The sequence below is a fragment of the Triticum aestivum genome, chromosome 1A (assembly GCF_018294505.1).
Source record: "Triticum aestivum cultivar Chinese Spring chromosome 1A, IWGSC CS RefSeq v2.1, whole genome shotgun sequence".
In the NCBI taxonomy this organism is placed as follows: Eukaryota; Viridiplantae; Streptophyta; class Magnoliopsida; order Poales; family Poaceae; genus Triticum; species Triticum aestivum.
In genome coordinates, this window is record NC_057794.1 from 473,111,093 (window position 1) to 473,127,507 (window position 16,415).

Here is a 16,415-nt window from a genome sequence, read left to right on the forward strand (position 1 = left end):
AATATATAATTGTATAGTATTTAATACTGTAATTTGTAGTTGGGGGCCCTTCCCTCTTAGGGCCCGGGGCGGTCACCTCTTTTGCGCAGCCTATGGGCCAGCCTGGATGTGCTCATCCGGCTGAGAAACATCAGGTCGGCAAGCCTGGCCACAACCACCCAAGCCTTGATCTGCCGCTTTGGCTGACACTGCTGTGCCGGCCGGGCAAAAACGTGCAAAGCAAAGTGAAAGCCGTGTGGTGCGGTGCGTCGGCTGTCGCGCCTGGGCTGTGAAATGCGTAGCTGTGCCCGTAAGACACCATCTCATGACCGTGATATCCCTCATTGTTTTATTCCCAATTGTTGCCCGTGTGAAAAGAAAGAAAGAAATTGGGCCATGTTTCCCGAGAGAGACTGCCTTCTCTCAGGCCAGCAGTCTTATGCTTATAGTCGACTGCTCTATGACAATCTGACCTCTTTCCTGGGCTCTGCTTGCTTGTCTACGCTCCGACCAATTCAGTCAAAATCGAAAAAACTAGTAACGTTAGCCGGTTTCCAGTTCGTTACCTGACCGCTCCGCCTTAACGTGAAAAGATAGGAAAAGTGCCTTTCTTATTTTTCGGTTCAAGTTCCTTGCACTTGAAATAGGGTCCTAGCAGAGAATGGAGAAGGGAAATATACTTGAAATTGTCCGAATGAGAAAGCCTTTGGCAAACTCCTTGCAAATCTGTTTTTGCCGGGCACAATAGACATATATGCTCAGTCACAACATAAGGAACCCCCAATGTTCCTCAAAGCCTACCCGGCCTGAGTGTACGACGGAAACATGACAGGTCCAAACCACCATATATGTACAAGTTTATTCATAGCAAATTCCAAACGTCAAACGGTTCAAACTACTTGTACTTATGTATGATACCACTATTGATCTTATAGATCGTTGATACCACCATCCAATCTATGTATAGTTGATTGAATAAACCTAATGGAGGATTAGACCGAGGAGAGAGAAGTTTGCACATTTCGATCGATTTGCTCCTTGTGGTTCTTTGCCACTTTTCTTTGTGCTCTTGTGATAGTCTCGCACAGTGCTTGCTCTCGGCATTTCCCTCTCCTTTCGCTTTATAAAAGTATTTCCTTTTTCCACTTGTCATATTTTTCGTATGCGGAATTGGGGTGTTTGCATAGAATAGAGTTCAGAAAATGCGATGACAATGTAAGATTATGTGCGAACTCCCTGCTCCCTCGATGGGGAGAGGCATCGATATATATTGAGACTATCGGCAGGAGTCTGCCTTGGCGTACAAGGAAGATATACAAGAGATTGAGTAGGATACGGAGAGAGAGAGAGATAGGTTGGGATTACGTATTTTATCTAACACCCTCCCTTAATCTCAACTATCCTAAATTAAGATTACTCTTGAACTCTTCGAATGGCCTTGCTAAAAGTGCCTTTGTGAAGCCATCTGCTATTTGGTCCTTGGAAGGAATAAACTGTATCTCAAGTTTCTTTGCTGCAACTCTTTCTCGCACAAAGTGAAAATCAATCTCTATGTGTTTTGTCCTTGCATGAAACACTGGATTTGCAGACAAATATGTTGCTCCCAAATTATCACACCATAAGCACGAGATACGATTTTTCTTAACTCCCAACTCATCAAGAAGTGACTCAACCCATATAATTTCAGCAGTTGCATTCGCCAAGGACTTGTACTCTGCTTCTGTGCTTGAACGTGACACAGTGGCTTGCTTTCTAGCACTCCAGGAGATAAGATTGGATCCAAAGAACACTGCAAAACCTCCAGTTGATCTCCTGTCATCACTACATGCTGCCCAGTCAGCATCAGAGAATGCACTAACAAGAGAGGAATTAGACCTTCTGAAGTTAAGTCCTATTCCCACAGTGTGCTTCACATATCTCACAGTTCTCTTGACAACTGCCCAATGTGCAGAAGTAGGTGCATGAAGGTATTGACAAACTTTGTTGACAGCAAATGAAATATCTGGACGTGTGAGAGTTAAATATTGCAATGCTCCCACAGTACTTCTATACCTTGTGCTTTCCTCCTCTTGAAGTGGCTCACCTTCATATGCAGAGAATTTTTCTGAGGAAGATAAAGGTGTAAGAACTGGCTTGCAATTCTTCATTCCCATCCGAGACAGAAGCTCATTGACATATTTTTCCTGACTTAGCACAATGCCATCTTGAGTCTTCTTGATTTCAATGCCTAGAAAGAAATGTAAATCACCTAGATCTTTCAAGGCAAACTCTGAGCCCAAATCATGAAAAAAAGCAATAGTGGCATTTTGTGAGGAACTTGCAACTATGATATCATCCACATATATGAGTACAAAAATGACCACTCCTGCCTTGTTATAAATAAACAAGGACGTATCAGCCTTGGAAGCAATAAAGCCAAGATATTTCAATTGTAAGCTTAGTCTGGAATACCATGCTCTGGGTGCTTGCTTTAAACCATAAAGTGCTTTATCAAGCTTGCAAACATAATGTGGTAATTTCTTACTCTCATACCCAGGTGGCTGTCTCATAAACACTTCCTCTTCCAGAACACCATGCAGAAACGCGTTCTGTACATCTAGCTGCCTTAGGCTCCATCCTCTGGACACAATAATAGCTAGCACAAGTCTGATAGTTGCAGCTTTCACAACGGGACTGAACGTGTCCTCATAGTCAATGCCATAACGTTGCTTAAAGCCCTTTGCAACTAGACGTGCCTTATACCTGTCAATGGAGCCATCTGCCCTTTTTTGATCCTGTACACCCATTTGCAGTCAATAATATTTTTACCTTTCTGATGTGGTACAAGATGTCAGGTTTTGTTCCTCATGAGTGCAGAATATTCCTCATTCATCGCCTTCTTCCACTTGGGATCATCAAGTGCACTGTCCAACGTTGTTGGTTCTCCTGAAATACATAGCATCCCATATGGTATAGTTCCATCTTTTCTTATTTTTGGATTTCGTATACCTTTTTGTAACCGTGTCATAACACGTGAAGAAACCTCCGGCTGAACCGCTGGTAAACTTGCCACAGAAGATCCAGGCGAATCTGCATGTGCTGACCCAGACAGATTTGTCCCGACGTGCGCAGAAGATCCTGTGGCTGTAGGTGTGGCTGCACCCCCCGCGGACACACGGGTGACACCCATGCGACCCGATGCAGCAGATCCATCGCCCGACCGCGGCTGGACGCGCGCGCGTGACGAGGGGGATTCGGTCCCGCCGCTGGACCCGCCTGTCGCGCTTGTCGTTGACGTGGCTGCACGGGAGTGGCCGCCCCTTGAGTCAGGCATGGAGCCGACTGGAGCGCGATCCGAGGACGATCCGCTCGCGTGATCCGAGGATTGCACACGCACAGGAGTTCCTGGCGCCGCCCGATCTCCTTCGTCGTTCGTGCCAGGTTCGTCTTCTTCCTCCACATGCAATAATGGGTCAAATTGAGCCATATTTTCGAAATTTTGATCATTTTGAACACCGTTTTGACCGGGGACCTGCACAGGCATAAGAGAGGAACAAGTACCAGCAGGAATATCATCACATTGATTAGTACAATTGTTGTCGCCCCCATGATCAAAAGACCGTAGATGTGACGGAAGAAGGAGAATTTCTTTGCGTAGAAGTGCACCGGCATTTGGATGAAGCGAGGCAAAGGGAAAAACTATCTCATCAAAGACAACATCTCTGGATATATAGACCCGACCAGTGGGAACATCAAGACATTTGACACCTTTATGAATGGGGCTATAACCTAAAAAGACACACCTTTTTGAGCGGAAAGCGAGTTTTCGTGTGTTGTAGGTTCGAAGATTTGGCCAACATGCACAACCAAAGATTCGAAGAGATGTGTAGTTGGGTGTGACACCAAGAAGCCGTGTGATAGGTGTTTCAAATTTTATGACTTTACTTGGAAGCAAATTGATAAAATATGTGGCAGTTCAGAATGCTTCATCTCAAAATTTAAGTGGCATGGATGCGTTTGCTAATAATGCAAGCCCCATATCAACTATGTGACGGTGCTTTCTTTCAGCAGACCCATTCTGTTGGTGAGCATGAGGGCAAGAGACATGATGGGATATGCCAAGTTTTTGGAAGAAAGAATTCAATTTTTCATACTCACCACCCCAGTCACTTTGCATAGCAATGATTTTGGAGTTCAGTTTGCGTTCAACAAGGTTTTGGAAATTGATAAAAACTTGGAATACATCAGATCGTTTCTTTAGTAAATAAATCCAAGTAAATTTACTATAGTCATCAATAAAGCTTACATAATAGGAAAATCTACCAACTGAAGTAGGAGCCGGCCCCCATACATCTGAAAAGATAAGTTGTAGGGGAGCAGTGGACACACTAGTAGAAATAGGATAAGGTAATTGATGACTTTTTGCTTGTTGACACGGATCACAAACTGACTCAACACTAGGCTCATAAGAGAGTTTATTTTTGCTAAGAACATGTCTAACTATGACTGAAGATGAATGACCCAAGCGACTATGCCACCTTGATGAAGAAATCTTGGTGACACTATTTGCTTGTTTATTTGACCATGAAGATGATGATGATGATGATGATGATATGAGTGGGTAGAGGCCTCCCACGCATTGTCCTCTAAGAATGATTCTCCTTGTCCTCAAGTCCTTGACCAAGAAAAAATAAGGGTAGAATTCTATAAGGACATTATTATCAAGAGTGAATCGATGAACGGAAACAAGATTTTTGGATGTTTGAGGAACATGCAAGACATTTTTCAGATGTAAATTTTTCACGGGGTTTTCAACTATTAAACTACCAATGTGTGTGATATCCATACCAGAACCGCTTGCCGTGCGAATTTGGTCGCCTCCATTGTAGTTCTCCCGCATCGTCAATTTGTCAAGTTCACCTGTGATGTGGTTTGTTGCTGCACTATCGGCATACCAATTTGTGTCCACGCCATAGGAGACAGCATGCGCTTCTTTTTCTTCTGGGTTGTTCTCCTCATAGCGCCACCAACAGACCCGAGCACCTCCTGGATGATGTTTGAAGCATATTTGACACTCAGGATAATCATGTTGCTGCTCACGCACCTGCTGCTGTTGTTGCTGCTGTCGAGGGCGCCCTCTGAAGCCGCTGCCTCCATTGGAAGACGAGGGCTGGCGGTAACCGCGGCCACGCCCCCTTCCTCCTCGCCCGCGGTATCTGCCGCGAGACTGTCCACGGCCCCTGTAGACCGCATTAGCAGATGAGTGGAACCCGCCTGAAGCTGAGTCGCCTAGCATCTCCATCCTTTGATCAAAGGCGGAGATCTGAGCAAAAAGATCATCGGCGGTGATGGTGTTCTTGACAGCGCCGATCGCCACCACCACGGAGTCGTAGTCGCGGTCTAGTCTGGCCAAGATGTAGTCCACCATCTCCGGATCAGAGACGGGACAGCCGGCAGCAGCTAGTTCATCGCTGAGGCTTTTCATCTTCGCCATATACGCCGAGCTTGACATGCTGCCCTTCTTTGTGTTGGTGATGGCAATTCTCAGATTGGTGATCCGAGATTACGACTGCGAGGCGAAGAGGTTTGTCACCGTCGTCCAGAGTTCAAAAGTGGAGTCCTTCCCGACGACCTGCGCAAGGATCTCCGGCGACATGGAATTCAGAAGATAAGACAGGACCTGCTGGTCTTTGGCGATCCAAGGCCCATACATAGGGTTCGGCTCTAGGGTCGTGGTTTTGTCCGCCTTCGTGACCTCCACCATCCTGGGCAGAGCGGCGTTTGTGTTGTCGAGGAGTCCAGTCACCTGCGCACCTCGCAGGGCTAGAAGCACCTGAGTCTTCCAGAGGATGAAGTTTCCTCTTGCGAGCCTCTCAGATGGCGGCGAACCGAGGTTAAGGGCGACGCCGGCAGAGGAAGCCATGGAGACGATAGTATGTGAATTCTAGGGTTTTGGTTTGTGGCTAGATGTATGGAAAGAGGTGGCTCTGATGACCATGTAAGATTATGTGCGAACTCCCTGCTCCCTCGATGGGGAGAGGCATCAATATATATTGAGACTATCGGCAGGAGTCTGCCTTGGCGTACAAGGAAGATATACAAGAGATTGAGTAGGATACGGAGAGAGAGAGATAGATATAGGTTGGGATTAGGTATTTTCTCTAACAGACAAGACCTGAGCTGGCAGTCAAATCTTCAGTTATGAGCCAAGAGCCCAAGAGACTGAATGTATCTTAACTTTTAATCCGGAAATCTGTTTTGGCTCTCAGGTCTAAATACTCCTAAAATCTGGACCACCAGCTCTCACTTTGATAGGACAATTGAATGAAAATCCTTTATGCACATGGTTAGATTTCTTGTGCTGAAATCAGCCCACTAGGATTCAAGTCTTAGACTTGGCACGTGTGGTCGCATATTTTCAAGATTTTCGGTGCTATTTATTCACTTGTATGACGTGCCCGTCGACTTCGTCAATAACAAGATCGCGTCGGCTCAATTCTTAAAGGTGCTCATAGGGTAGGGTGTTCATGTGTGCTTTTATAGCGTGTGAGTGTGTTTCATGTTGTGGGTGCATGCAACGTGTTTTTATCCTTAAAAAAGAATTAATAAATGAAAAGAGAGGTGTTTAGAGTAACATAAGGCTGGTTTCAATGCATGAGTGCTTAGAAGAGATGCTAAGCATATTAAAGGGCTTAGCAACCAAAATCCCCAATGCATAGGTTCTTAGCTTCTTGTAGCTAAGCACTCTTCATTTAATTAGTCCTGAGATCTTAGTAGTATGTAAACTTTGTGGCCTTTTTGTGGCATGTTCGTAGCTACTAAAATCGCCTCGGCAAATACGTAACAAACGAGACAACAATTTTGCGAATCAGTTCCATCAAACCCAAAATGAAAAACAGTAGTGGTGGTGGCAATTTGTTTGGACCCTGATACTCTGCATGAGTGCTTGAGTAAAATAAAATCATGGTAATTTTGAAATTGCTTCAGTTGCCTAAAATAAAATCAACTAGTAGTACTTTCTGTAACCTAGTTAGATAGTCGATGTGCAAAACAAATCATGGACTGTAGTTTAGCAAGAACCTGGGACCAGGGCATATGGTTCAGATCACATAATATTTATATAAGAGTCTCTACTATTCATAGTTCAGACTATCATCAATTTACCTATGGTTCAGATTACATCTTTACCTACTAATAAAGCAACTATCGCTTCTGGTCGTCCGTCATTAAAATTACCCTTCAAGTTACTAAAAATTACCCACCAATGCCATCCATAAATGGGAAAATGATTCATTTTTTATTTCTTAACTCGCCACCGATAGCTCTTGGTTCATCTAAGGAAAGGCCCTTACAAAACACAAGCCAACAAACCAGCCTACTGGCCCGGGTGTTTCTCCACCATCCAGGAGACCTCGGTTTGAAACCTGGTCATCCTCATTTTTGTAGTTATTTTTCGCGAATTTCAGTTGGCGTAGTATAGAGCTATTTCGCCAAGTGTTGCTTAACAGATGGTCTACAAGGTATAATACGGTCAAAATATTTTCTTTTAATTCTTTCTTTGCAGATTCAAGTATTTTTTAAATATTTATATCTTTCAAACCCCAACTCCAAATTTAGCATGCTAGATATGAAAATCGCCCACAAAATTTTGTAGATTCTAAATATAATGTTATCTTCCATGTTAATTATTTTTAAAATTATTTTTATGTTGCACCCTTAATTAGTACTTTCCTTTTTTTATTAAAGACACGAATGTTTCTTACTCCCTTTTTTTATACGTCCCTTATTACCAGATTTTCATCCATCATTTGTTCGTCCATTTGCACATAAAATAAAAAATAAAATAAAATATGTTCACAATTTTAAAAACTGTTTGCAAATAGTATAAAATGTTTATGAATTCAAAATATATTTTTAATTTTAGAAAATGTTCAAAATTTGAAAAAGTGTTCACAAATTTTAAAAATGGTCATGATTTCAAATATGTGCACGAGTTTTAAAAAATGATCATGATTTCACGAAATTGAGAGTGATAGTGTATCTCGATGACGCAACAAAATGTGGCCATGGCCATTGAAGATTATTAAAAAAAATCTTCCGTTGCAACGCACGGGCTCTTTTGCTAGTACTATTCAATCTATAAATTACATATAATTCAGTATGAGAGAAAAAGTTGCAGACAAAAATCTCATCTAAGCATGGATTGGGAGGGAGCAAGCACGAGATGAAGTTGAATACAGAAGACAGATTTTGAAACAAACTAACAGCTCGATTTTGGGGGAAAGGCTTAGATTTACCATTGAGCAGCTATCTCCCGCCGCTGGTCCATGCAGGCTGGAGGGTCGGCCGGGGCTGGGCTTCCACAACCAGACGGGATGGCTGCTGCTGTACTGGGGCGGAGGCGCAGGGCGACGACGGAGTGGCCGTTCCGCTGGGGGCGACGGCGCAGGGCGACGACGGAGTAGTCGTCCGCTAGGTGCGGCGGGGCGGGGCGAGGACGGAGTGGCTGTTGCGCTGGGAGCAGCGGCGCATGGCGACGGAGAAGATGAGATGAAGGTCACTGGGACGAAAGGGGAAAAGGAGAAAGATGGAACGGCTCGGCGCTGCATACGGAATCCGATTAAGTGCGTTTCTGCCTACGTGCGCTTGGTGGGGTCGGGCTCTCCTGCAGGGTTCCCAGCATGCACTATCGTGCAGGGCCAACAGGCGTCCGACACCTGTTCTGGTAGGCCCCATCACTTAATAAGATGTTTTCCTTTTTTTATAATTTATTGAAAACAATTTTTCTTTGCCTTATCCGTGCGTACCGCTGCTGTCACTCCCTCTTCCACAGCCACTCATTTCACTGTGAGGGACGATTCCGACCAGGAGAAATCTACCGTTCAGGTCCGTCGCCGGCGGCAAGACCGGAGCTGTATAGCGCCGTCCATCTCTGACGCGCTTCGCCGCCCAGAGCTGTCACGGCTAGCGCCACCCGTCTCCGGCGCGCTTCGCCGCCATGAGCCGCGGGGTTCGAAGGCAGTAAGACAGAAATCGCCGCCGCTCGCCTCCGGCACGCTGCGCGTGGCCTGGGGTCGTTGTATTGGCTGGAGGCAAGATGGGATCCATCACGGCTAGCTCTGTTCGCCTAAGGCGCGCTGCGCCACGCCTGGCCGTGGACTTGGCCGGCGGCAAGACGGGGGCCATCGCGGCTAGTGTCGCTCGCCTCCGGCACACCCAAGGCCAGCCCAAGGTTGTGGCTGACCCGCTCCCTGTGAGGTGGTGGCACGGTGGAACTGCAGCGCGTGCAGCCGGTGGCTGAGATTCCGTGGGAGTTTGCGTGATCACAGTGGAAGATGCTAACTCGATGCAAACTCAACAGGCAAAGGTGAGAGATGATTCGCTACTTCATCTACCTTTGTGCTAGTACCTAATTAGCTCTCGGCTATATACGTACGTAAGCTATTACTGGTAGCAATGTACTAGCTCTGTACTAGTAGCTAGCTATGTAGTGAACTCTGAAGTATGCAAGCTATCTACTTTGCTCTGCTTTTCAGTCATACAGTACAGGGGAAATCACAAATTGGTGAAAGCACCTTTTAATGAATTTAGTGCCTATAAGCAGGGGCGGCGCTAGGGGTATTCTTGGGTCTTTATGTGAATACCCATGATTTTTACAAAACAATGTTGATTTTGGTAAAACAGTGACAATTTTAGAAAAAACAATAATTTTGGTAAAATAAATACACATGAATACCCGGTTGCAAATTCCGGGAGCCGCCACTGCCTATAAGAACACATTTAACTGGAAAACTAAACCTCAATTACACGTCTAACATATCATAAGGAATAACCAACAACTAATCCATATTCATGTATATATTTTTTGAGCATAAAACCGTTGTGCATCTAACATTAAAAGGAACGGTAAGATAAATTATTACATCTCAAGGGAACTGTCTTGTAGAGCAATCCTGAGATACGAAGTTTACATAGAGCTATTTAAAAGTGTTTATCTTGTATGTGACTTGATTGGCTACCCAAGACCTGGAAGAACAAAGAAATAATTTCTTATGACATATAAACTTCAATTGGGAATATGACTTGTAAGTGAACAATGCCTGAATTGGCAGCTGGTCATTTTTTAGATGTTGGCCATCCCGAGTCCGATAACATTTGGGAGCTCTACATACAATGTTGATTCAAAAGTCAATACAAGGGAATGACATGTGCATGTTCATTTTAATTTATAGCGATTAACTAATAAAATTCTACCTGACTTGGTTGAGTGCTAGTTGGCGGCTGGTGATTATGAGATGTTGGCCATCCCGAGTCCGATGACACCACAGAAGTCTACATGTAGTGTTAATCAAAAAGTAAATGACCCGTGCATACCCGTCTTAATTTTAACAACTAACTAAATAAATATACCTGACTCGGTTGAATGCTACGATAGAAATATGGTTGTTGTGGTCGCAAGCCAAGTAACTGTTGAAAACTAGTAGTGCCTACCTGCGATAGTGGAGCAGGCAAGCCATGATGTAATACTTGCAAATTATAGGTATTGAAGAATTTTCATCTGCTTGTCCTGTAGGTATTGAAGAATGGCACCTGTGTCTCCTTGGATTGACTGCATACGCTTTGATCGGAGATAATTTTTATAATCCTTTTGACCAAAGCTAAGACATCGTCTACCCCCTACTTGTCTACTCATCACTTCATGACCAGATTTTGGTCTAATACCTGAATCGTTCAATATGTCAATCTGGGCCTTCTGAGCTTCTGTAATTCTTCTTTGGGATCGCAGTAGATGGGCTTTGCTTGGAGTTACAAGTTCATGATTATGAGCATCCTCAAAGCTGCTTACAACATACTTTCCATTACCACTTATTTTGATGGTCATCTCTGCCATACACCCAACTCTTGTATCTGCTCGCTTCCGCTGGCATTGTTCCTTGCTCTTGTCCTTGAAACCTGCCTTTGAGCATACAAATTTCTTTGTTCGAATAACATTCGTTGAGGATTTATCATGCCAAAATTTCCTGACACTGAAACCAACATGTCCTGCATATGCATTATAAAACTCATATGCTATATCTTCATTCTCAAATTCCATTCCTATCTCTGGTTTTAACCTTTTGCTGTAATCATCATCTGTGTTTCGACCTGCCTCTCCCACATCTGTGGTGTCATGATCTACACAACATAAAAAATATAATATACTAATTAGTTCACGGGCGACACATGGAGTAAAAGATAACACGATATTCACAGTCCTGGTTTTAGTGAAACCTGAAAAGCGCTTATAGATAGAACAATGCTTTTTGGAAAAGGACACATGGTATTCACGGGGCATTCGAAAAATATTGATCTTTTTCTTTGATACAGTCATCTCTATCATTAGAGTTAGCAAAAAGAGAATATGTCAAAGGAGAAATCTCAGGCAGTAAAATTTATAATAAACTTAGGTGGTACTCTGATGCATAATGTACGCAACATCGTAGGAGTAATCATCACTAACGGAATTATAATGCAATTCCGAAGGATTAATTTGCATGTGTTTCAAAGAAACAGGGCTACGGAAGATGAAATACTGGGAGTAATTTGCATGTCATACATTCAACTCTTTGTTTATTTGTTTCTTTCAATCTTATCAGCTTCGTATGATCAAGAGTGTTGACAATCTGTACATTCCAGGCGCAAGAACATACCTAAGGACGATGAATTGGCAGGAGCTCCGTCCATGCTGAAGAACACCGTAGATGTTGATCCACGGAGAGGACAATTTCCTATCAATCTTGATCTATTCTCCTTTGATCCGGGGGCAACAACAATGGAATAGATTGGTACGAGAAAGGACGGATGAAGCCATGAAGAGATTTTGGCGGCAATCTGTTGTTACGCGGGAGATAAACCTGTCGTTTTGCTGATTTTCTGGAACTTAACTACAATTATAGAGATACGCTGGGTTGTTTAAGTGGTGGGGCCCTACCAGGACAGGTGTCGGACATCCGTTGGCCCTGCACGATAGTGCGTACTGGGAACCCTGCAGGAGAGCCCGACCCCGCTTGGTGCCGTTTCTTCGTGGGGTTACCGGTTTCTTCTCTCTCCTCTTTAACTAAGACGCCACGTCAGATTTTGGCTTACGTGGACGGCTAAGCACCGATACAGACTGGAGCGTTGGGAGGGGCCTAATATGTTACTGTAACATAGCGCTTACCGAGAAATGACTAGTCTACAAACTAATAAATGAAGTCATCCATAACACTACTACTATATTACTTTACATTATAAAGATAGTAACTTAGACTAATGTCATATGCATGATATTAGTATAAGTTACTCCCTCCTGTGACCAGCCTGATGCCTTGGACTAAGAGTGCTGCTACGTACTACGGCTGGGTTCGTCACCGTACCACTGATTGGCTGCTAAACATACCAGCAGCATGGCCTTGTCACGTCGTCTCTCATGCTCATATCAATCATCCATGCAAGCACCACTGTTTAGCAGCTCCACAGCTCGTTATTCCTCTATCTTTTCGGCCATGGATGCTCGATGTTCGTCGACCACTCAAGGGCCGACTGGGCACGCAATCATCACGTTAAGTAGAGCAGTGCTACCAGTACTCATTATATTCCCCCATAGCTTAATGGGCAGCAACGCCATAGCCTTTGACGTTTTTATTTAGAAACGACATGGCCCTTGGCGTTTTGAGCCTGTCACATCAGTGACGTCAGTGTGGTCAGGGCAGCAACGCTGGCTGGTTTGGCGTTTTGATGGTCATTAGCAACGCCACGGTTTGTGATGTTGCGAAAAGGATCAGATTACGAAATACTTTCGTGAAGAGTTTATTTTGTGTTATAATTTTTTAACAAGGTCAGAATAGTGATTTCATCCTATTTTTGTCTGTGTAAGTATGTTTGTGCACTTCTAGTTATGCTGACGATGGTTTCACTCAGTGCGGTTGTATCACTTTGATATGACAATTGAATGAAAATTCTTTATGTACATGGTTAGATTTCTTGTGGTGAAATCAGCACACCAGGATTCAAGTTTGAGACTTGGCACATGTGGTCGCATATTTTCAAGGTTTTCGGCACTATTCATTCACTTGTATGACATGTTCATCGGCTTCGAGATGTCTGTGTCGACTTCGTCAATAACAAGATCGTGTCGGCTCAATTTCTTGAAGGTGCTTATAGGGATAGTGTGTTCATGTGCGCTTTCATAGCGGATGAGTGTGTTGCATGTTGTGGATGCATGCGTTTGTACGGTACTTCTAAAAAATGTGTTTTTATCCGCAAAGAAAACTGGTTCCCCCCTTGAAAAAAGAACTAGAACAGCTGAATTACAAACAGTGGTATGGTCAAGAATCAAGATAAGCTTACCTAGTGCGAGAACAATGTACGATCAGCTGATCTCATGTGCCATGCATGTTGGCACAAACTGAACTATCGGTTAGTGACCAATCACAATAGCTAAATGCCTAAATATACTTGTCGATGGTGATTACAAGAGAAATGCTGCAAGCAGGACAACCACCCCCACCGGAAAAGACATCTGCATCTGCAACAGCAAACAGACGGAAAGAAAATTGTGAGCTTAGAAACAGCGACAGAACCAAGGTCACGGTGATGTACCTACAGTTCTTCTCAACAGCTCAAAGTACTTGCAGTTTTTCCACCTTGTTAGGTTTTGTAAAGTTTTCTTTTTCGACATCAATGTAGTTGAGAAAATAATGTCTTTTTGGAACAGTTTTAGTCCCGATCGATTTGCAAGTGAAATTTGCATTCAAGCGTAAGTAAGATAATCGGTCCAGAGCTTTCATACTTACCGTCGGCTTGGAAGAAGAGGAAAACCCCGATGCCCTCGGCGACGGGCTGAACGACGCCGCGTCGAACCCGAGGTCGTACACCGACGTGCCGTTGGGGTAGAACAGCCCGTAGTTCCTCTCGGACGCCTGCCCGTTCTTCATGTTCTCGTTGAACAGGGCGAAGACGAGCACGTCCACGGGCACGTCCGGCCTCAGCGGCGTCCCCTGGCCCGCCGCGACCCTCTTCATGAGGTTCCCGTTGTACGTGGCGGCGTTCTGCACGGTGGCGCCCACCTCGTCGGCGTCCCCGGCGGACGGCCACCCGGTCTCGGAGATCCTCACGGCGATGTCCTTGTGCCCCATGGCCTCCATGGCCGCGTACACGGCGTCGATCTGGGCGTAGAGCATGTTGTCGTAGGTGAGGTTGGTGCCGGGGTCGTGCGCACCGGGGTTGGGCTCGAACAGCACATACGGCAGCGACACGCTCCCGGGGCTGGCCTTGTAGGCGAAGAACGGGTACGCGTTGATCAGGAACGGCGAGCCGACCTCGGCGAGGAAGTCCAGCAGCGGCCGCATGTACTGCACGACCTCCTCCCGGAACGCGCCGGCCGACGGCGGGTAGCTGCTGGCGAGCACGTTGACGGACTGGGACGTCGACACGTTCACCTGGCCGTCGAGGCCCAGGTCCACCAGCGCCTGGTGCACGGCCTGCATGGCGGGGAGGAGGCTCTGCATGGCGGCCGCGTCTGTGCCGGAGAGCACCTCGTTGCCGAGGATGACGCAGGTGATGCGGGTGTCCGGGAGGAAGGGCTGGACGTTCTGCGCCACCCATGCGCGCGCGTTGCCGGCGTCGGACATGTTGAGGAGGTCCCCGTTGCTGATGGTGAACTCGACGCCTGTGCCGGCGAAGGCCGTGAGGACGGCCGGGTCGGCGTCATAGAGCTTGACCCTATTGGCGTTGAGCGACCGGATGAGGCCGGACACCTGCGCCGGGTGCGGGAGGTTGTTCGCTATCTGGCCGTAGTTGATGCCGAACTTGAGTGGCGCATTCGCCGCCGATACAATGCCATTGTTGGCTGCCGTCAGCGTAGGTGCGGCGACACGTCCAAAAGAGAAGGTCAGTATGATTGGCAAGAAAACATCCACTGATGACAACATAAAAAAAGTTATATAAAAAACTGAAACAAGTTCCGTTGTCATGTAAACTGGCTCGTAACAATGCTTTCGGCTAAGAGGTCGTACTCGACCAAACACACAAAAATAGCGATGCACGCAACACAATTTGATGAAAAATATTAAACGGAGTGTCAATATCGATACAATGTGCATGCTTTCAACAGAAGGGTCACAAGGATGATGTGGAAAATTTATCGTTTGCACAGGACAACGTGGAAAACTCGCCGTCTTCCCTATCAAAGACACATTGGACAGCCGACCTCAAAGAAGAAGTGAAGAACTATCGCTAGCCACAATTCATTTTGAATAATACCAAGACAGCTGTTTTGCATGATACGGTATATACGGTCAACGTGTCTCATTTTCTCCATGCTCTTGCTCGCAAATTTGTACTACAGCAGCGTCAGTTAATTTGGATCGGATGAAGTATGTTTTCCGCATCAATGTTCAAAACTGGAAACACAAAATTTTGAGAAACAGCTTTCAAGGGCTTAAGCGTACCGAAAGAAAAAAAAACAGAAGCACAACTAAAAAAACAGAAGCTACCATGCAATCACATGCAGTTAATCACGCGCGAAAGATGGAAGGGAAGCGAGAGACGGAGGCATCGCCGGCCGTACCTGAGAGGAGCGAGAGCAGGAGGCAGAGCAGAAGCGAGGAAGAAGACGGGTCGAAGAATAAGAAGCGACGGGCGGCAGCGATCATCCTCCTCTCCATTGGCGCGTCGTCCCTTGCTCGCATCTCTTTCTCTCCTTCGTGTCCGCTCTGTCCTTCAGAGCGACACGGAAGGAAGAAGGGAAGGAAGGCCTCCGGCCGCCCCCGTTTCCCCGCGCGTTTATATGGGAGCAGTTGCAGGCTCGGGGCGGCAGGTCAGATTACGCACGCGACGTACTATCCTCCTGCAAGCGCTAGCTTCCAAAGTCCAAATCGCGATAGGCCAACGAAACATCCGTCTCTCAGACGGCCACTCCTTCCCAAACGACTACTAGCCAGACAAGGTAAGGTTATAGACGGGCAAAATCCAGTTTTTCTCTTTCAAAACAAATATGCTCCAAGTGATGTCTGAATATTTTTGAAGTGCAGAAACTCCCCTAACTTATGTGAGAACCGCCGTTCGTGCTGCGGCCGCTCGTCGATCGCACGGCAGCCTCGCTGGAGCTGGCGACAGAAACAAGTCGGCCGGTGAAAGTCGCTGAACAGTATTAAAACTTGCGCGTCAGCACGTCACACCAGGTAGGGGGCTGGGAGCTTCATGGCCCCAGAAGGTAGGAGAGATCGGTCGTCAATGAGACTACAGTTTTGGATGGAACCAAACCGACCTAACTATCTTTTCATATTGAGTTTGATCACTTGCCTCTTGCAGAAAGTTCAGAGCCGGACCTTGGATGAGAACTCTATTCTCGTCTTATTTAATGAATGAGGCAAATTTTTTGCCTCCGTTTCGAAAAAAAAGAAGAACACCATACATGGAAAGGTTCATTGAATTCC

The 16,415-nt window shown here is 45.7% G+C and overlaps 1 protein-coding gene and 1 long non-coding RNA gene across 3 annotated transcripts; one reads left to right on the forward strand and one right to left on the reverse strand.

Annotated features, from left to right (window-relative positions):
* The first annotated feature begins 8,771 nt into the window (after positions 1-8,771).
* Positions 8,772-12,105, forward strand: LOC123057905 (uncharacterized). 2 transcript variants are annotated; one of them, XR_006427007.1, is made up of 2 exons: positions 8,772-9,325; positions 10,532-12,105. It is a non-coding gene; the product is annotated as an uncharacterized lncRNA (long non-coding RNA). The 2 variants fall into 2 exon arrangements; XR_006427001.1 differs by having other exon boundaries at positions 11,635-12,105.
* A 1,130-nt stretch (positions 12,106-13,235) lies between these two features.
* On the reverse strand, positions 13,236-16,034 carry LOC123057893 (glucan endo-1,3-beta-glucosidase 14). The gene is made up of 3 exons (XM_044480769.1): positions 15,548-16,034; positions 13,773-14,827; positions 13,236-13,504 (listed from the first exon to the last, which is right to left on the reverse strand). Exons 1-3 carry the CDS (start codon positions 15,666-15,668, stop codon positions 13,448-13,450), a joined length of 1,233 nt encoding a protein of 410 aa, XP_044336704.1. The 5' UTR covers positions 15,669-16,034; the 3' UTR covers positions 13,236-13,447.
* Positions 16,035-16,415: the final 381 nt, after the last annotated feature.

Coding starts and splice junctions, on each gene's coding strand:
- LOC123057893 (XM_044480769.1), bottom strand. CDS start 15,668: ATGCGAGCAAGGGACGACGCGCCAATGGAGAGGAGGATGATCGCTGCC. Junction 14,828..15,547: donor CCTGCTCTCGCTCCTCTCAG/GTACGGCCGGCG, acceptor CGCTGACGGCAG/CCAACAATGGCATTGTATCG. Junction 13,505..13,772: donor CCTCTTCTTCCAAGCCGACG/GTAAGTATGAAA, acceptor TTGCTGTTGCAG/ATGCAGATGTCTTTTCCGGT.